This window comes from Somniosus microcephalus, chromosome 3 (assembly GCF_052327205.1).
Source record: "Somniosus microcephalus isolate GS21.2 chromosome 3, FLI_Smic_1.0, whole genome shotgun sequence".
NCBI lineage: Eukaryota > Metazoa > Chordata > Chondrichthyes > Squaliformes > Somniosidae > Somniosus > Somniosus microcephalus.
In genome coordinates this window covers 121092597-121111887 of record NC_140989.1, presented here as the reverse complement: position 1 = coordinate 121111887, position 19291 = coordinate 121092597, and the positions used below count along the sequence as shown (strand labels likewise).

General features: G+C 44.4%; 1 protein-coding gene across 1 annotated transcript in view; it reads right to left on the bottom strand.

Moving 5' to 3' along the window:
- The window catches only part of sod2 (superoxide dismutase 2, mitochondrial), a 50108-nt gene that overhangs the window by 7499 nt on the left and 23318 nt on the right, over nt 1-19291 (bottom strand). Inside the window, exons 2-3 of the mRNA XM_085981547.1 lie at nt 10484-10686; nt 4672-4788 (exon numbers count right to left, since the gene is read on the bottom strand). Of these exons, the coding sequence (XP_085837673.1) occupies nt 4672-4788; nt 10484-10571 (205 nt within the window). The 5' untranslated portion in view covers nt 10572-10686. The remainder of the gene's footprint in view (nt 1-4671; nt 4789-10483; nt 10687-19291) is intronic.

Genomic DNA, 19291 nt, shown 5'->3' with positions numbered 1-19291 from the left:
CAAGCTGCTGAATGTCTAACCATGCACATCTTGCTTTCCCCCTCCTCCCCTCGCCACAATCCTATTGCTTGTGTCTGTCTCCTTTCAGATACCAAATAACTCAAAGGTTCCCAGCCAGTGCAGGAAGAACAAGGAGAGTGATGAAGAGACTCAATCACTTGATTTGACACTTGCTGGCACCACCTCAGAAACTGGCACTATGCATACTTTAGAGGGTAGTATTGAGGCAGGATCTGCACGTGGCGAGTCATCGGGCACACGTAGCCTGCAACCAGGACAGGGGAAAAAGGGTAGCGTAGGTGCTAGCTCCCTGGAGGGAGAGGTCGCACACGAGTTCTGCTGCAGAGGACTCGGTTGAAGACTTCGATGGGGCAGCTGTCAGAAGGGTGATGGGCATGCACACAGAAATGCTTGGTGCATTGGCAGGTCTGCCATAGAGCCAGTTGTCACGGTTAAGCCTACTCTGCATACCGCTGGCGCATGCATGTACCGCCTACGCTGTCGACCTCACCAAGACAGCAAACAGCACAGGAGTGCCGGACATGGGCGGAAGTGAGGGCGACGCCATTTTATTTTTTTAAACGACCATAACTACCGGTGCCAAGGTGCTGAATTTCACAGCCTTTGTATCCGTCTTCACAGAAGACACAAAACACATTCTGGAAATAGTGGGGAATCAAGGGTCTAGTGAGAATGAGGAACTTAAAGAAATTAGTATTAGTAAAGAAATAGTGCTGGAGAAATTAATGGGACTTCAAGCCAACAAATCCCCTGGACCTGATGGCCTACATCCTAAGGTTTTAAAAGAAGTGGCTACAGAGGTTTTGATTTTCCAGAATTCCCAAGATTCTAGAATGGTGCCTGTGGATTGGAAGGTAGCAAATGTAACACCGCTATTCAAGGAGGGAAAAGGGAAAACAGGAAACTATAGGCCAGTTAGCCTGACATCACTAGTAGGGAAAATGCTAGAATCTATTATTAGGGCACTTCGAAAATTATAATGGCCCATAATTTGCAGTTAGCGGCAAAGCAAAGGCATTCGCCGCTGGCCGTGAAGTAAGCTTCCCACAAAGATTTAGATCTCCGGGGCGAGAAGTTCGGCTTTTCCGACGTTCAGTTGAGATCAGTGCAAGTTAATGGGGAATCCCTAATGCGAGCTGCTGTGACATCAACAAGCTGTCTAAGTAGCCAATCACAATGCAGAATTCTCAGAAAAAGAACCAGGAAGTGAATAAGCTCCTTTTATTCTAACTTTAAAATGTGAGAGTGTAAAACAAAAGATTGGGACTCTCACATGGGGAAAAGATAAACCTGAAATAAAGATGAAATAAATTTTAATTTGTTTTTCAGGGCAATAACGTTTGTTCAGCAGTCAATACGCTGTTAAAAACCCCAGTTACACCTAATCCAAAAGGGTCCAACTTTTAATGTGTTATTTAAGAGAGATATTACCGCGGAAAAGCCGAAGTTTGTAAGTTCCACTGATTTCCTTGATTACCAGCTACTTGTGGTGGTTGGGGGGGGGGGGGGGGGGGGGGGGAGGGGGGGGCACGCACAGTGCAGCCAGTTAATGATTGACTGCAACTTCAGGATTTCCACGTTAGGATGTGCATGCGCTAAATCCTGAAGTTGTGGTCAGTTTCAAAAGGGTAATTATTGGAAAAAATTCTGAGGGACAGGATAAATCTTCATTTAGAAAGACACAGATTAATCAAGGACAGTCAGCATGGATTTGTTAAGGGGAGGTCGTGTTTGACAAACTTGATTGAATTTTTTTAGATGTTAACAAGGAGGGTCGATGAGGGTTGTGCATTTGATGTAGTGTATGAGGATTTTAGCAAGGCTTTTGATAAGGTCCCACATGGCAGACTGGTCACGAAAATAAAAGCCCATGGGATCCAAGGCAAAGTGGCAAGTTGAATCCAAAATTGGCTCAGAAGTAGGAAGCGAAGGGTTATGGTTGATGGGTATTTTAGTGACTGGTAGGCTGTTAGGTCCCTTGTTTTTTTTGAGATATTTAATCAATAATTTAGACTTGAATGTAGGGGATATGATTAAGAAGTTTGCAGATGATGCAAAAATTGGCCGTGCGGTAGATAAAGAAGAAGAAAGCTACAGAATTCAGGAAGATTTCAATGGCCTGGTCAGGTGGGCAGAACAGTGGCAAATGGAATTCAATCCGCACAAATGTGAGGTAATGCATTTGGGGAGGGCTAACAAGGCAAGGGAATACACAATAAATGGTAGGACACTGATAAGTGCAGAGGAAGAGAGGGACCTTGGAGTGCATGTCCACAGATCCCTGAAGGTAGCAGGACAGGTAGACAAGGTGGTTAAGAAGGCATACGGGATACTTGCCTTTATTAGCCGAGGCACAGAATATAAGGCAAGAGCAGGGAGGTTATGCTTGAACTGTATAAAACGCTAGTTAGGCCTCAGCTAGAGTACTGCGTACAGTTCTGTTCACATTACAGGAAAGATGTGATTGCGCTAGAGAGGGTACAGAGGAGATTTACGAGGATGTTGCCTGGACTGAAGAATTCTAGCTATGAGGAAAGATTGGAGAGGCTGGGGTTGTTTTCTTTGGAAGAGGAGGCTGAGGGGAGACTGAATTGAGGTGTATAAAATTATGGTTATATTTATGTTAATATACTACAAGCCAAATGTATGTTGAATGTTTAAATGTCTTAATCCAAATGTACACTCTCGGGAGCCGCAAGCCTGCATTTCGTTGTACTGCACTTGTGCACTAACAAACAATAAAAGTTGATTTGATTTGATTTTTGATTTGATGAGGGGCCTAGATAGAGTTGATAGGGAGGAGCTGTTTCCCTTGGCAGAGGGGTCAACAACCAGAAGGCATAGATTTAAAGTAAAAGGTAGCAGGTTTAGAGGGGATTTGAGGTGAATTTTTTTCACCCAGGAGGGTGGTGGGGGTCTGGAACTCACTACCTGAAAAGGGTGGTAGAGGTAGAAACTCTCACCACATTCAAAAAGAACTTGGATGTGCCATAACCTACAAGGCTTCGGACCAAAAGCTGGCAAATGGGATTAGGCTGGATAGCTCTTTGTTGACCAGCGTGGACACGATGGGCTGAATGGCCTCCTTCCGTTCTGTAAATTTCTATGAACTATGAATAGCAGTGAAGGTTGTTCGTTCGCTGTTGCTAACCACCACAAATTCCAGGCCCATATGATTGGGCAGAGTCAACACGGATTTATGAAAAGGAAATAGTGTTTGACAAATCTGTTAAGAGTTTTTTGAGGTTGTAACTAACAGGGTAGGTAAGTGGGAACTAGTGGATGTAGTTTATTTGGATTTTCAAAAAGCATTCAATAAAAGGTGCCACACAAGAGGTTATTACACAAAATTAGGGCTCATGGGAACGGTGGGGGGGTAATATAGTAGCATGGATTGAGGATTGGTTAATGGACAGAAATCAGAGTAGGAATAAATGGTCATTTTCAGGTTGACAGGCTGTAACTAGTGGGGCGCCACAACGATCAGTGCTTGGGCCTCAGCTATTTACAGTCTATATCAATGACTTGGATGAGGGGACAGAGTGTAATATATCCAAGTTTGCTATTGATACAAAGTCTAGATGGGAAAGTAAGTTTGTGGAGGATGCAAAGAGGCTGCAAAGGGATATAGACAGATTAACTGAGTGGGCAAGAACATGGCAGATATAAATGGAGAAATGTGAAGTTATCCACTTTGGTAGGAAAAATAGAAAAGTAGAATATTTTTTAAATGGCAAGATTGGGAAATGTTGGTATTTAGAGGGTGTCCTTGTACACAAATCACAAAGTTAACATGCAGCTACAGCAAGCAATTAGGAAAGCAAATGGTATATTGCTTTTATTACAAAAAGGATTGAAGTACAAGAGTAAAGAAGTCTTACTGCAATTATATAGGGCTTTGGTGAGCGCACACCTGGAGTACTGTGTAGAGTTTGGGTCTCTTTACCCAAGGAAAGATATACTTGCACTAGACTGATTCCTGGAAGAGAGGGGGAAAGAGATTGTCCTATGGAGGAGAGATTGAATAGACTAGGCCTATATTTCCTAGAGTTTAGCAGAATGAGAGATGATCTCATTGAAATGTATAAAATTCTGAAGGGGCTTGGCAGGGTAGATGCTGGGAGGATGTTTCCCCTGGCTGGGGAGTCTAGAACTGGGGGTCACAGTCAACATCCCCATTTGGTCTAGAGGTCCCACACAGGCTGCTAACCGGGTTTACAAAGGAAATAACTGGGCATGCTCGAAAAATTGAATGGGCCACACAGCCAGTTAAAGGGCCCACACACCAAAAAAATTACAGGGAACATTGATCACAGTTCAGAATAAGGGGTCAGCTATTTACTCAAAGTTATGAATTTTTGGAATTCTCTATCCCAGAGGGCTATGAATGCTCAGTCGTTGAGATCGATTGATTTTTGGATATTAAAAGGGAATCAAGGGATATGGGGATGGTGCGGGAAGGTGGAGTTGAGCTAGATCAGTCATGATCTTATTGAATGGCGGAGTAGGCTCAAAGGGCCAAATGGCCTACTCCTATTTCTTATATTCTTAAGTTCTTAAAAGTGTAATGTGCTGTATTTGGTAGATTTGAAAACAAGAATTCCAAATTAAGTTACAAACCTTCACATGGTTTACATAATTCAAACCCACCTGCAGGTTCACCTCCACCATTAGGAGACAGATTAGTCCAGAAAATAGAATGATTAATATGACCCCCACCATTAAATCGCAGTGCTGGCTGCAGAGCAATTTGAGTTGTCACATCACCTGAAATACATGAAATAAACTTTTAAGATACTAATTTTCCAAACAATTATTCAAATGTATTTAATGAAAGCACAAGCGCATCTTTCCACAATGGAAACAAAGCCAAATTGCCAGTTTTTTCCCCACCCCCAGCTTGCATCAGATAATCACTCTTTCTGGTTACAAAATCCAAAACTAGAGTGCTGTGTTCAGTTCTGGTTTATCTTCCCTTAACAGTCTCTGCTCTAAGGATTGAAACCCCAGTTTCTCTCGTGTCTCCACGCAACTGAAATCATCTCCTTGTAGCAAGTCTCCTCTGCATCCTCTCTAAGGCCTTGACATTCTTCCTGAAGTGCGGTCCCCAGAATTGGCCGCAATACTGCAGCTTGGGCCTAAGCAGTGTTTTATAAAGATTTAGCATAACTTCCTTGCTTTTGTACTCTATGACTATTTATAAAAACCAAGGAGCCCATATGCCTTTTTAACAGCCTTCTCAACTTGCACTGCCACTTTCAAAGATTTGCGTGCGTACACCCCCAGGTCTCTCTCTGTTCCTGCATCCCCTTTAAAACTGTACAATTTGGTTGATATTGCCTCTCCTCATTCTTCCTACCAAAATGAATCACTTCTCAGCATTAAATTGTATCTGCCATGCATCTGCCTTTTTTACCCGTCTATGTCCTCCTGAAGTCTTGTTACTTCCCTCCAAACTGAAAAACACCCACTCACCACTACTCTCTGCTTTCTGACCCTGAGCCAATTTCATATCCATGCAGACACTGCCTCTTATCCCATGGGCTTCAATTTTGCTAACAAGTCTATTATATGGTACTCCAAACTCCTTTTGAAAGTCCATATTTTTCCATATATGATACACAACATCAACCCTCTCCGTTACTACAAAGAACTCAATCAAGTTAGTTAAACGCGATTTGTAGTTAACAAATCCGTGCTGACTTTCATTTATTAACCCATATTTTTCCAAGTACCAATTAATTTTGTCCCGGATTATTGTGTTTAAAAGTTTCCCCACTACAGACGTTAGGCTGATTGGCCTGTAGTTGCCGGGTTTATCCCTCTTTTTTTGAGCAAGCGTGCAACATTTGGAACTCTCCAGTCCTCTGGCACCACGCCATATCAAAAGGAGGATAGCCTCCGCTATTTCCACCCTTATTTCCCTTAGCAAGCTAGGATGCATCTAATCCGGACCAGGTGACTTTTCTACCTTGAGCGCTGCCAACCTTTTAATACCTCTATCTGTTTTTATCCTATCCAATTTCTATTACCTCCTCCTTTATTGTGACATTGGCAGCATAAAGACAGATGCAAAGTACTCATTTTAGTACCTCAGCCAAGCCCTCTGCCCCCACAAGAGAGTCTAATTTCTGGTCCCTAATCGGCACCACCCTTCCTTTTTATATGTTTACAAAAGACATTTGGCTTTTCTTTTGTTACCTGTTCTCTATTCTCAGACAGACACTTTGCCCCTCATTTATTTTTTCAGTTCTCCTCTGTACTTTTTGTATTCAGCTTGGTTCTCTACATGAGCCTGACATTTATCATAAACCTTTTTTTGTTTTACTTTAATCTCTATATCTTGAGTCATCCAGGGAGCTCTAGCTTTAGATGCCCTTCCTTTACCCCCTCTTGGGAATAAGTCTGGTCTTACCCAAACTATCTCCTCTTTGAAGGCTTCCCATGGCAACTTTCCAATGCAAGGGGACAATTCCTTAATCGAGAGAGAGAATTTTGGAAGATCATGCCTAGAGCATCTACAATTTCATCACCTGTATGCACTGGTCTGATGGCATGTTGGTTTTCTGCTATCAGAAGGGTTGGGAGAATGTGGTGGGTATCCCACATATTCTCCAGTGAGCAAACCTGGGCACAGTAATGCCAACAATGCAATAATGACAGAGGTTTTGATTCATAGAAATGGTCTGCTTATGGAAACCACTGTCTAACTGAACTCAGAATAAAAATGTTGGGAGAAAGCCCAAAACACAACATGGTTTTCAAAAGTAGAGGGGGATTTAGGTACAATTACTGACCATTCGCTGAAATGTACCTGTCAACTTGAAGCTATCAAAAAGGCTAAATCAAGTATATGGATGAGACGATGACGACGACAACCGGTATTTATATAGCACCTTTAATGTAGTAAAACATCCCAAGGCGCTTCACAGGAGTGTTATAAGACAAAAAATTGACACTGAGCCGCATAAGAAATTAGGGCAGATGACCAAAAGCTTGGTCAAAGAGGTCGGTTTTAAGGACGGTCTTAAAGGAGGAAAGAGGTAGAGAAGCGGAGAGGTTTAGGCAGGGAATGCCAGAGCTTAGGGCCAAGGCAACAGAAGCCACGGCCGCCAATGGTTGAGTGATTATAATCAGGGATGCTCAAGTGGGCAGAATTAGAGGAGCACAGATATCTCGGAGTTGTGGGGCTGGAGGAGATTACAGAGATAGAGAGGGGCGAGGCCATGGAGGGATTTGAAAACAAGGATGAGAATTTTAAAATCGAGGTGTTGCTCAACCGGGAGCCAATTTAGGTCAGCGAGCACAGGGGTGATGAACAGGACTTGGTGCGATTTAGGACACGGACAGCCGAGTTTTGGATCACCTAAAGTTTACGTAGAGTAGAACATGGGAGATCAGCCAGGAGTGCATTGGAATAGTCAAGTCTAGAGGTAACAAAGACATGGATGAGGGTTTCAGCATATGAGCTGAGGCAGGGGTGGAGATGGGCGATGTTACGGAGGTGGAAACAGGCGGTCTTAGTTACGCTGCGGATATGTGGTCAGAAGCTAATTTCAGGGTCAAATATGACACCAAAGTTGTGAACAGTCTGGTTCAGCCTCAGACAGATGTTAGGGAAAGGGATGGAGTCAGTAGCTAGGGAACCGAGTTTGTGACGGGGACCGAAGACAACGGCTTCGGTCTTCCCAATATTTAATTGGAGAAAATTTCTGCTGATCCAGAACTGGATGTCAGACAAGCAGTCTGACAATTGAGACCGTGGCGGGGTCGAGAGAAGTGGTGGTGATGCAGAGCTAGGTGTCATAGAAACATAGAAGGTAGCAGGAGTAGGCCATTCGGCCCCTCGAGCCTGCTCCGCCATTCAATGAGATCATGGCTGATCATCCAAATTCAGTACCCTGTCCCTGCTTTCTCCCCATATCCCTTAATCCCTTTAACCTTAAGAAATATATCCAACTCCTTCTTGAATATATTTACCACAGAAGGCAGTAGAGGCCAATTCATTAGCGAATTCCACAGGTTCACCACTCTCTGGGTGAAGAAATTCCTCCTCATTTCAGTCCTAAATGGCTTACCCCTTATCCTTAGACTGTGACCCCTGGTTCTGGACTCCCCGACCATCGGGAACATCCTTCCTGCATCTAGTCTGTCAGAATTTTAAGTTTCAATGAGATACCCTCTCATTATTCTAAACACCAGCCAGTTTAAGCCCAATCGACCCAATCTCTCCTCATACGTCATTCCTGCCATCCCAGGTATCAGCCTGGTGAATCTTCGCTGAGCTCCTTCCATGGCAAGAACATCCTTCCTCAGATAAGGCGACCAAAACTGCACACAATACTCCAGATGTGGTCTCACCAAGGCCCTGTACAACTGCAGCAAGACATCCTTGTTCCTGTACTCAAACCCTCTCGCTACGAAGGCCAACATACCATTTGCCTTCTTAACCGCCTGCTGCACCTGCATGCTTACCTTCAGCGACTGGTGCACAAGAACACCCAGGTCTCGTTGCACTTCCACTTCTCCCAATCTATTGCCATTCAGGTAATAATCTGCCTTCCTGTTTTTGACACCAAAGTGGATAACCTCGCATTTATCCACGTTATATTGCATCTGCCATGCTTCTGCCCAATCACCCAACCTGTCCAAATCATACTGGAGTTTCTCGGCATCCTCCTCACAGCACACACGCCCACCCAGCTTTGTGTCATCTGCAAACTTGGAGATATTACATCTAGTTCCCTCGTCTAGATCATCATTAATATATATTGTGAATAGCTGGGGTCCAAGGACCGATCCCTGCGGTACCCCACTAGTCACTGCCTGCCATTCGGAAAAAAAAACATTTATTCCAACTCTTTGCTTTCTGTCTGCCAACCAGTTCTCTATCCAAGTCAGTACCTTGCCCCCAATCCCATGTGCCTTAACTTTACACGCTAATCTCTTATGCGGGACCTTATCGAAAGCCTTCTGAAAGTCCAAATACACCACATCCACTGGTTCTCCCTTATCTATTTTACCAGTTACATCCTCAAAAAATTCCAGTAGATTAGTCAAGCACGATTTACCTTTTGTAAATCCATGTTGACTTTGTCCGATCCGGTCACTGCTTTCCAAGTGCTCTGCTATTACATCTTTTATAATGGACTCTAGCATTTTCCCCACTACCGATGTCAGGCTTACCGGTCTGTAATTCCCCGTTTTCTCTCTACCACCTTTTTTGAATAGTGGGGTAACATTAGCTACCCTCCAATCCATGGGTACTGTTCCAGATTCCATCGAATGTTGCATGAGTGTTGTCAGCGTACATGTGGAAATGGTCGCTGTGTTTTCGATGATATCGCCAAGGGCCAGCATGTAGATGAAAAATAGGAAGGTGCCAAGGATAGATCCTTGGGGGACACCAGAAGTAATGATGCAAGAGCGGGAAGAGAAGCCGTTGCAGGTGATTCCCTGGCTACGATTAGATAGATAAGAATGGAACCAGACAAGTGCAGTTTCACCCAGCTGAAGAGGCGTTGGAGGAGGATGGGGTGGTCAACTGTGTCAAAGGCTGCAGACAAGTCGAGAAGGACGAGGAGGGATAGTTTACTTTCGTCAGTCACAAAAGATCTAATTGGTGACTTTGAGGAGAGCGGTTTCGGTACTGTGGCGGGGCGGAAACCTGATTAGAGGGATTCAATCATGGAGTTGCGGGAAAGATGGGCACAGATTCAGATTTGGGAGGCAACAACATGCTCAAGGGGAAAGGGAGGTGGTCAATGGTGTTTATTCACTGTTAAGAATGCCATAGAATATATAGTGTACAATTTTGAAAACCTATTTTCAGATTGATGCATTTAGAGGTAAATGATTTTCGGATTTAGGGTTTTAAGTTATGAAGAGGGTCTCAACTTCATTGCTGAAATTATGTGGGGAAGGGAAGACTGCGAGCCAAGTCTTCAACTGGAATTGAATTGTAAATTCCCGCAATGCAGAGGTGAGGGAGACAATTGAAAAGCTGCCAGTTTACATCTAGGCTACGATATGTAGCAACAAAGAAAATTGAGCAAAACAAGCAGCCGAGAAGTCTGCTGCCCAAACCAGAGCTCACAAGATCGAGGTATTCTGCATCAAATGGCTATAGTCGCCATCAAAATGGTACAGATATAAATACTAACTGAAACTAACATAGCATACAACACAATCCACAAGGATTTTAGGTCAAAATTTAATAGATACTGGTAATCGGTAACAATACAAAATTCCTCACTGGCTACTTTAGTTTCACGCAATTTGGAACTGGCTAATATTATAAAGTCAATTATTAATCTCTAGCCATCAATTTGGATTTTTTTTTTTTTTTAAAGAAATCAGCTGATTAATATATTATATTCAGTCTTTTTTTAAAAATCTGCCTGCACATTCTTCCCAGGTCAGCTACATTATTAGCTGCATCACAAATCTTGTGTCCACTTACCCTTGGCCAAGGACTCAGCATACTTCTCCTCTGTGACATTTAAGTTGTTAACGTAGGTAGCATGATGCTTGCTATGGTGCAGTTGCATTATTTCCGCACTGATATGTGGCTCTAATGCACCATAGTCATAAGGCAGATCAGGCAGCGTGTGCTTTTGTCTGGAGGCTAAACAACGCAAAACTGGAGAAATGTTGGAAGCACATCTGCACGAAAAACAAAAGCTAAATTAGCCAGTCAAATTAAAAATACACCCATTTCCAAGCACTCAAAAAAGTTAATACTTTTAATACTTAATTTTTCAATACCTTTTTCTCCCTTGTTAAATGTCAGAAACATCCATGTGATATCAAAGATATACCCTATAAATGAGCATTCTTATTATTCCCCCAATGAACACACTCAGTAAGTCATACTATAATAGTACAGAGCAAGTTCCACACTACACACACAAAACGCCCAAAAAAACTTGAGTTGATATATTTTTGAAGCTGTACTACCAATATCATTTTAAAGTATGTATGTGGAACTTTGAACAAAATGAAGGGTCTTATGCAAGAGATCACTTTCATTAAACAATTTGTGCTCACGTAGGTCAAAAACAGAATACACTTTACTTCGCATCTAGTGGAGGTACTTTGCATCTAGTGGAAGAATCCAAGATATCATTTGGAAAAGGTGGAAATAATGAGCACAATATTTAGCTCCACCTTCTAAGAAAACAATGCATTTGGAACTGCAAACTATTGTTGCAACGTCTACAGAATTTTTTTTGGCTGAGGCTGTGGGTCGAGACTGTCAAAATTCTGTTCACTTGCAGCAGCCATCACTTTTTCACCTCCGGATACACCAAACTCCAGATTTCCAGGAGGTAAATAGTGGTGACTCGGGTTGCAAAGGGGTGGAAAGTTTCCGGGAAATTTAGCTTGGGAATTTTGCCCAAAAAAGCACATGCTAGCTGTTGTGTATGTGCCTTTAAGAGAAGAACTGATTCTATACTTCAGTACCGGCAGTGACCACCCCTGTATATAAAGCCATAGCAGGCTTCTGTATTTCCGTCTGACGTTACCCTCTGTTCAGTAAAATACCTGTTTAATTGTTCTCCCACAGTCCATGTATTGGGTCAAAATATCAGGATAATGAAACAATTTGGGTGGAGATAAGGAATAATAAGGGGAAAAAAGCACCAGTGGGCATAGTCTATAGGCCTCCAAACAGTTACAACTCTGTTGGACAGAGTATCAATCAGGAAATAGTTGAGGCTTGTAATAAGGGAACATCTATAATTATGGGGGATTTTAACTATCATATTAATTGGACAAATCAAATTGGGCAGGGCTGCCTTGAGGATGAGTTCATTGAGTGTATTAGGGATGGGTTTCTTGAGCAGTATGTAACTGAACCGACCAGGGGGCAAGCAACCTTGGATCTGGTCCTGTGTAACGAGACAGGATTAATTAAAAATGTCCTAGTAAAGGATCCCCTTGGAATGAGTGACCATAACATGGTTGAATTCCATATTCAATTAGAGGGTGAGAAGGTTGGATCTCAAACAAGCGTGCTAAGCTTGAATAAAGGAGACTATGAAGGTATGAGCGCAGAATTGAGTAAAGTGGATTGGGAAAATAGATTAAAGGGTAAGACGATACATGATCAGTGGTGTACATTTAAGGAGTTATTTTACAACTTCCAAAAAATATATATTCCACTGAGAAAAGGGTGTAAAAGAAAAGACAGCCATCCATGGCTAAGTAAAGAAATTAAGGATAGTATTCGACTAAAAACAAGGGCATATAAGGTAGCCAAATCTAGTGGGAGGATAGAGGATTGGGAAAACTTTAAAAGACAGCAAAAAATAACAAAAAGATTGATTAAGAAAGGGAAGATAGATTATGAAATTAGCAAAAAATATAAAAAGAGAGTAAGAGTTTTTATAGTTATATAAAAAGAAAAAGGGTGGCTAAAGTAAATGTTGGTCCCTTAGAGGATGAGACCGGGAAACTAATGGTGGGAAATATGGAGATGGCAAAAACACTGAATGAATATTTTGTATCAGTCTTTACAGTAGAAGACACTAAAAATATCCCAACACTGGACAAACAGGGGGCTAAGGGGGGGGGGGGGGGGGGGGGGGGGGGAGGAGCTAAACACGATCAAAATCACTAAGGAAGTGGTACTCGGTAAAATAATGGGACTCAAGGCGGATAAATCACCTGGACCTGATGGCTTACATCCTAGGGTCTTGAGGGAAGTGGCGGTAGGGATTGTGGATGCATTGGTAATAATTTTCCAAAACTCCCTGGACTCAGCAAAGGTCCCGGCAGACTGGAAAACTGCTAATGTAACACCCTTATTTAAAAAGGGCAGTAGACAGAAGCCTGGAAACTATAGACCGGTTAGCCTAACATCTGTGGTAGGTAAAATTTTGGAGTCCATTATTAAGGAGACAGTAACAGGACATTTGGATAATCATAATTTAATAGGACAAAGTCAGCATGGTTTTATGAAGGGGAAGTCATGTTTGACAAATTTGCTGGAGTTCTTTGAGGAAGTAACATATAGGGTGGATAAAGGGGAACCAGTGGACGTAGTATATTTAGGCTTCCAAAAGGCATTTGATAAGGTGCCACACAAAAGATTATTGCTTAAGATAAAAAATCACGAGATTGGGGGTAATATTCTGGCATGGATAGAGGATTGGCTATCTAACAGAAGGCAGAGAGTTGGGATAAATGGTTCATTCTCAGACTGGCAATCAGTAACTAGTGGTGTTCCGCAGGGGTCAGTGCTGGGTCCCCAACTCTTTACAATCTATATTAACGATTTGGAGGAGGGGACCGAGTGTAACATATCAAAGTTTGCAGATGATACTAAGATGGGAGGGAAAGTAGTGAGTGAGGAGGACATAAAAAACCTGCAAGGGGACATAGACAGGCTAAGTAAGTGGGCAGAGATTTGGCAGATGGAATACAATACTGGAAAGTGTGAGGTTATGCACTTTGGCAGGAAAAATCGTAGAGCAAGTTATTATCTTAATGGCAAGAAACTGGAAAGTACTGAAGTACAAAGGGATCTGGGGGTCCTGGTGCACGAAACTCAAAAGGTTAGTATGCAGGTGCAGCAAGTGATTAAGAAGGCCAATGGAATGTTGGCTTTCATTGCTAGGGGGATAGAATATAAAAATAGGGAGGTATTGCTTCAGTTGTACAAGGTATTGGTGAGACCGCACTTGGAATACTGCATACAGTTTTGGTGTCCATACTTAAGAAAAGACATACTTGCTCTCGAGTCAGTACAAAGAAGGTTCACTCGGTTAATCCCGGGGATGAGGGGATGGACATATGAGGAGAGGTTGAGTAGATTGGGACTCTACTCATTGGAGTTCAGAAGAATGAGGGGCGATCTTATTGAAACATATAAGATTGTGAAGGGGTTGGATCGGGTGGATGCGGGGAGGATGTTCCCGATGATGGGTGAAACTAGAACTAGGGGCTGCTCTTTCAAAACTGAGATGAGGAGGAACTACTTCACTCAGAGGGTGGTAGGTCCATGGAATATGCTGCCCCAAAAAGCTGTAGAAGCTACATCATTACATAAATTTAAAACAGAAAGAGACAGTTTCCGAGAAGTAAAGGGAATTAAGGGTTACGGGGAGCGGGCAGGAATTTGAACAGGAGTCTAGGTTCGGATCGGTCATTGCCCTGTGGGTAGCGGAGCGGGCCCAGTGGCCGTGTAGCCTGATCCTGCTCCTATTTCATGTGTCTAATTCTGTTAGATTCAGGAGATGGTTCTGTGATAGTAGATTGGCGGTTAGGATCAGATCAGCCATGATCTTATTGAATGGCGGCGCAGGCTCGAGGGGCCGATTGGCCTACTCCTGCTTTTATGTTCTTATGTTCTTATGATTGAGGCGCGGACTTTACAGTGGCGACGAGCAAGTTCGAACTCACCTGCAGTACTGCATCACCTCACGGGGATCTTTCCCTGAGAAGAAGTTTCTTGGATGTCGAAGTCAGAGCAACGGGCGTCGACCGCGGGCAACCGCCCAAGGATCCATCGGTGTTCGGAGAATTGCGGGAGAGGCTGTGGCGAGCTGAGCTTGGCTCCCCAGTCAAGGTGTTCCAGCAAATTGTGCTGGTAGCAGGTAGTGCGCTGACCCTTCCGGACTGCGGCGGGCTCGAGCTCGATCAAGCGGCTCTGCAAAAGGGGCCGCACAGCGTCGCCGGGAGGAAAAAGAGAGGGTGGAGCGCACAGGGCGCGGTCGGTGCTCAAGAACCGGGCAGCGGAGGGGAAATAAACGAGGGGAAGGAAAAGTGAGACACGCCGAAGCCGCGGGTCGCCGCCATTACCCTGTAGAACGCTAGGAGCAGCGTGGCAGCAAGTGAAAGAAGGAAAAGCACGGGAGGCGCCATTTTGTTCCATTGGGGAAGGAAAAGCGCGGGAGGCGCCATTTTATTCCATTGGGGAAGAAGAAAAAGCGCAGGAGGCGCCATTTTAAATCACCCAAGATGCCGAAGAGTGGCAGTATCACTGCTTTCGACAACGAGGTAGAAGACTGGACCACGTATGTGGAAAGAATTGAAGTATACTGCAATGCCAATGAGGTGGCCAATGGAAAGAAGGCGTCGGTATTATTAAATTTAATGGGCGCGAGAATGTACGGCCTATTGCGGAATTTAATTACCCCAGCTAAACCAATGGAGAAAAGTTTTGAAGAGATTGTTAATATCTTACAGGAACACCTAAACCCTACACCGCTGCTGATAGCAGAAAGATTCAAGTTCCATAAAAGAAACCAGCACAAAGATGAGAACAATGCTGACTATCTTACGGAACTACGCAAGTTATCGAAGCACTGCCAGTTCGGAGCAGGACTGGCAGACACCTTACGGGATAAGTTTGTCTGCGGGCTCCAGAGTGAAGGAACCCAGAAACGACTACTTTCGGAAAAGGACCTGACGCTAGAACAGGCTTTCAGCGTGGCAGTATCCTACGAAGCAGCAGCACGGGGAGCTGCAGAAATACAACAGAAACCACAGGAATACAGCGCTAATGAAATGGCGTATGGAGCAGAAAAGTGCTATCGCTGCGGCAGAACAACTCATGATCAGAAGGACTGCTGGGTTAAGGACAAAGTATGCAGGCAATGTGGGAAAATGGGACACATAGCAAGAGTCTGCAGGTCGGGAAAGAAAACCAACACTACAAGAACTACTAAGGAAAAGTACAAGAAAGTAAAGAAATTGACAGACAGTAGTTCGGAAGATCAGGAGAGTGATAAGGACTCCGGGAGCAGGAGACTAAGTTGTCTAAAGTGACACAACGTGATCGCAAAGGAGGATCACCGAACCATTTGGGTCACCCTCATGCTAGCAGGGTCCCCAGTAAAGATGGAATTGGACACAGGATCAGCCCTAACTGTCATGAATCGACGAGACTATGAGCGGTTATTCTCACACATACCCTGAAGGACACGTCCATTGTATTGAAGACATACACAGGGCAAAAAGTCTACCCCAGAGGAAAAATAAGGGTGCCAGTTGAATACAACGGCAAGGAAACACAGAAACTGTATCTATATATACTACCAGATGGAGGACCACCATTATTGGGACGTGACTGGATCCGAAAAATACAATTGGATTGGCATTCCATTCAGGCGCTAACAGTGACTGATAAAAAGGATGATGACGTCACACCTGGACGACTGTCAAAAATTCTAACTGACGCGAAAGAGGTGTTCCAACAAGGACTTGGGACTCTAAAAGGAGTAATGGCAACGATAAAAATCGAAGATAACACAAACCCAAAAATTTTTTAAGGCCAGACGTGATCCGCCCAGCCGTTGAAGCAGAGCTGGAGAGTCTGGAGCGTTCGGGTGTGCTGTCCAAGGTGGACTGGAGCGAGTGGGCCACACCCATCGTTCCTGTAATGAAGAAATCATTGAGCAGCACGCCTGGGGAACCGAAGAAGGTTCACATCTGTGGGGACTTCAAGGTAACTGTGAACCCAGTCCTGCACACAGTACAATATCCACTTCCACAGATAGAAGATATTTTCGCCTCACTATCGGGAGGGAAACGCTTTACAAAGATTGATCTGGCCCAAGCGTATCTTCAAATGGAGGTGGAAGAAGAGTCTAGGAAATACCTCACGATAAACACTCACAAAGGCCTTTACCAGTACAATCGACTGGTATTCGGGGTAGCATCAGCCCTGGCTATTTGGCAGAGGGCGATGGAACAAGTCCTGCAAGGGATCCCGGGGACCCAGTGTTATTTGGACGACATCCTGGTTACGGGCGAAAATGACAGTGAACACCTTGCCAACCTGGAGCAGGTGCTCACGAGACTACAGGAATATGGGCTACGAGCCAACCGCCCCAAATGCGAGTTCTTCAGGAGACAAATCTCCTATTGTGGCCATATGATTGATGAGGAAGGGTTGCATAAGTCGCCGGACAAGATCGAGGCTGTAGTCAAGGCTCCAGCACCGGAAAATGTGTCGCAACTGAGGTCGTTCCTCGAGTTGGTGAACTACTACCATAAGTTCTTGCCGAATTTATCTACAATTCTGCACCCACTGAACGCCCTACTGCAAACTGGAGTAACATTGAAATGGAGTGATGAGTGTAAGCGTGCCTTTCAGAAATGTAAATGCCTAATCACTTCAAAAGAAGTATTAGCCCACTACAGTCCAACACTACCGATTCGGTTAGCATGTGATGCGTCTCCCTACGGCATCGGAGCGGTGCTGTCACACAAATTCCCTGACGGCTCAGAGAGGCCAATAGCCTTTGCGTCGCACTCGTTAACCTCAGCCAAGCGTAACTACGCCCAGATTGACAGGGAGGCCCTCAGCCTGGTGTGGGGGGTGAAGAAGTTCAATCACTATCTGCACGGGCAGAAATTCACCCTACTGGCTGATCATCAGCCCCTGGTCTCCATTTTTAACCCAAAGAAGGGCGTTCCGGTGATGACGGCGCAACGGCTGCAAAGATGGTCACTTTTTCTAGGGGCACATCAGTACGACAGAGTACAAGGGTACGAAACAGCATGGAAACGCCGATGGGCTGTCGCGCCTACGGTAGTGGAAGCACCTGCAGTGGACCCTGTGGAGATATTCCATGCGACCATAGTCGAATGTTTGCCTGTTACAAACGCAAGTATTGAGAAGGAAACCCGAAATGACCCGACACACTCTCGGGTCTATGATTTGACGGTGAAGGGATGGCCAGCACATGGCGACTCACTGTTGCCAGCATTCTCGCCAAGGGGAGAACAGCTGTCAGTGTGCCGAGGAACCTTGATGTGTGGATCCCGAGTGGTAATTCCACCCAAGTTGAGAGATAGAGTGCTCAATGAGCTTCATGAGGGTCATCTGGGAGGGGTAAAAATGAAGAGCCTAGCCAGGGCGTTTGTGTGGTGGCCGGGAATCGGTAAAGAAATCGAGGATATGACCAAGAGATGCACAGGATGCCAGAAGGTCCAAAACGCTCCACCACAGGCCCCGCTACATCCATGGGAGTGGCCCTCATCTCCATGGCAACGGGTACACATTGATTTTGCTGGTCCATTTATGGACTCAATGTTCCTAATCGCTGTGGACGCCCATTCGAAATGGCCAGAGGTCATCAAAATGTCCTCCACCACCACGGAGAAAACTATTGCAGTCCTACGGACCATCTTCGCCAGGAATAGCTTGCCAGAACAGATTTGCTCCGACAATGGGCCACAGTTTGTGTCAGAGGATTTCCGGAGGTTTCTGAGGAATAATGGGGTGAAGCATTACACATCTGCCCCATATCATCCAGCCACAAATGGATTGGCTGAGAGGTTTGTTCAGACCTTTAAAAAGGCCATAAAGGCAATGATAATGACGACATACCACTACAACACAAGGTGGATAATTTCTTGTTTGCTTACCGGAATGTGACACATGCAGTCACCAACCAAGCTCCAGCCATAATGTTCTTCAACCGAAGGCTAAGATGTCACCTGGATTTCCTCAAACCAAACATAAGACGAGATGTTGAGGATAAGCAATTCCAGCACATAAATGAGAAGCCAACCAGGAGCTTCAAGATAGGGCAACCAGTCTTGGCCCGCGACTACCGAACAGAAAAATGGCAGCCAGGAACGATATGCACACAGCAGGGACCACTAATGTACACAGTGGACGTTGGAGAGAGCATCGTGAGACGCCATGCTGACCAGATTCTAGAGTCACAGGAACAAGCCAAACCCATACCACGAGCAGATGCACCTGGTAATCAACCTGAAGTACAGATTGCGTCTACCTCAGAAGCAGTGGTATTGGAAGCTGACAAGCCAGAATCAACTCCGCCGCAAGAACAGGATACCCGAGAAAGGCGCTATCCAGTCAGGATCAGGAAGCCTCCTCAAAGACTGAACTTATAAATGATTATTTCAGTTGATGTATATAGTACAGAGAAAATTGTAATTGTAATTAGTTATTATTTAGTTGTTAAATGAATGTTATGTACTGTTTATCTAAAAAAGGGGAGGAATTGTTGTGTATGTGCCTTTAAGAGAAGAACTGATTCTATACTGCAGTACCGGCAGTGACCACCCTTGTATATAAAGCCATAGCAGGCTTCTGTATTTCAGTCTGACGTTACCCTCTGTTCAGTAAAATACCTGTTTAACTGTTCTCCCGCAGTCCGTGTATTATTGAGGCGCGGACTTTACACTAGCATAATACAGGAAACTTTGCGCTATCCAGCACCCACGGGACCGAGCTGCTGCCGTCGCCTCAAAACTGCCGTACTCGCCAGAGTTAATGTTGAGA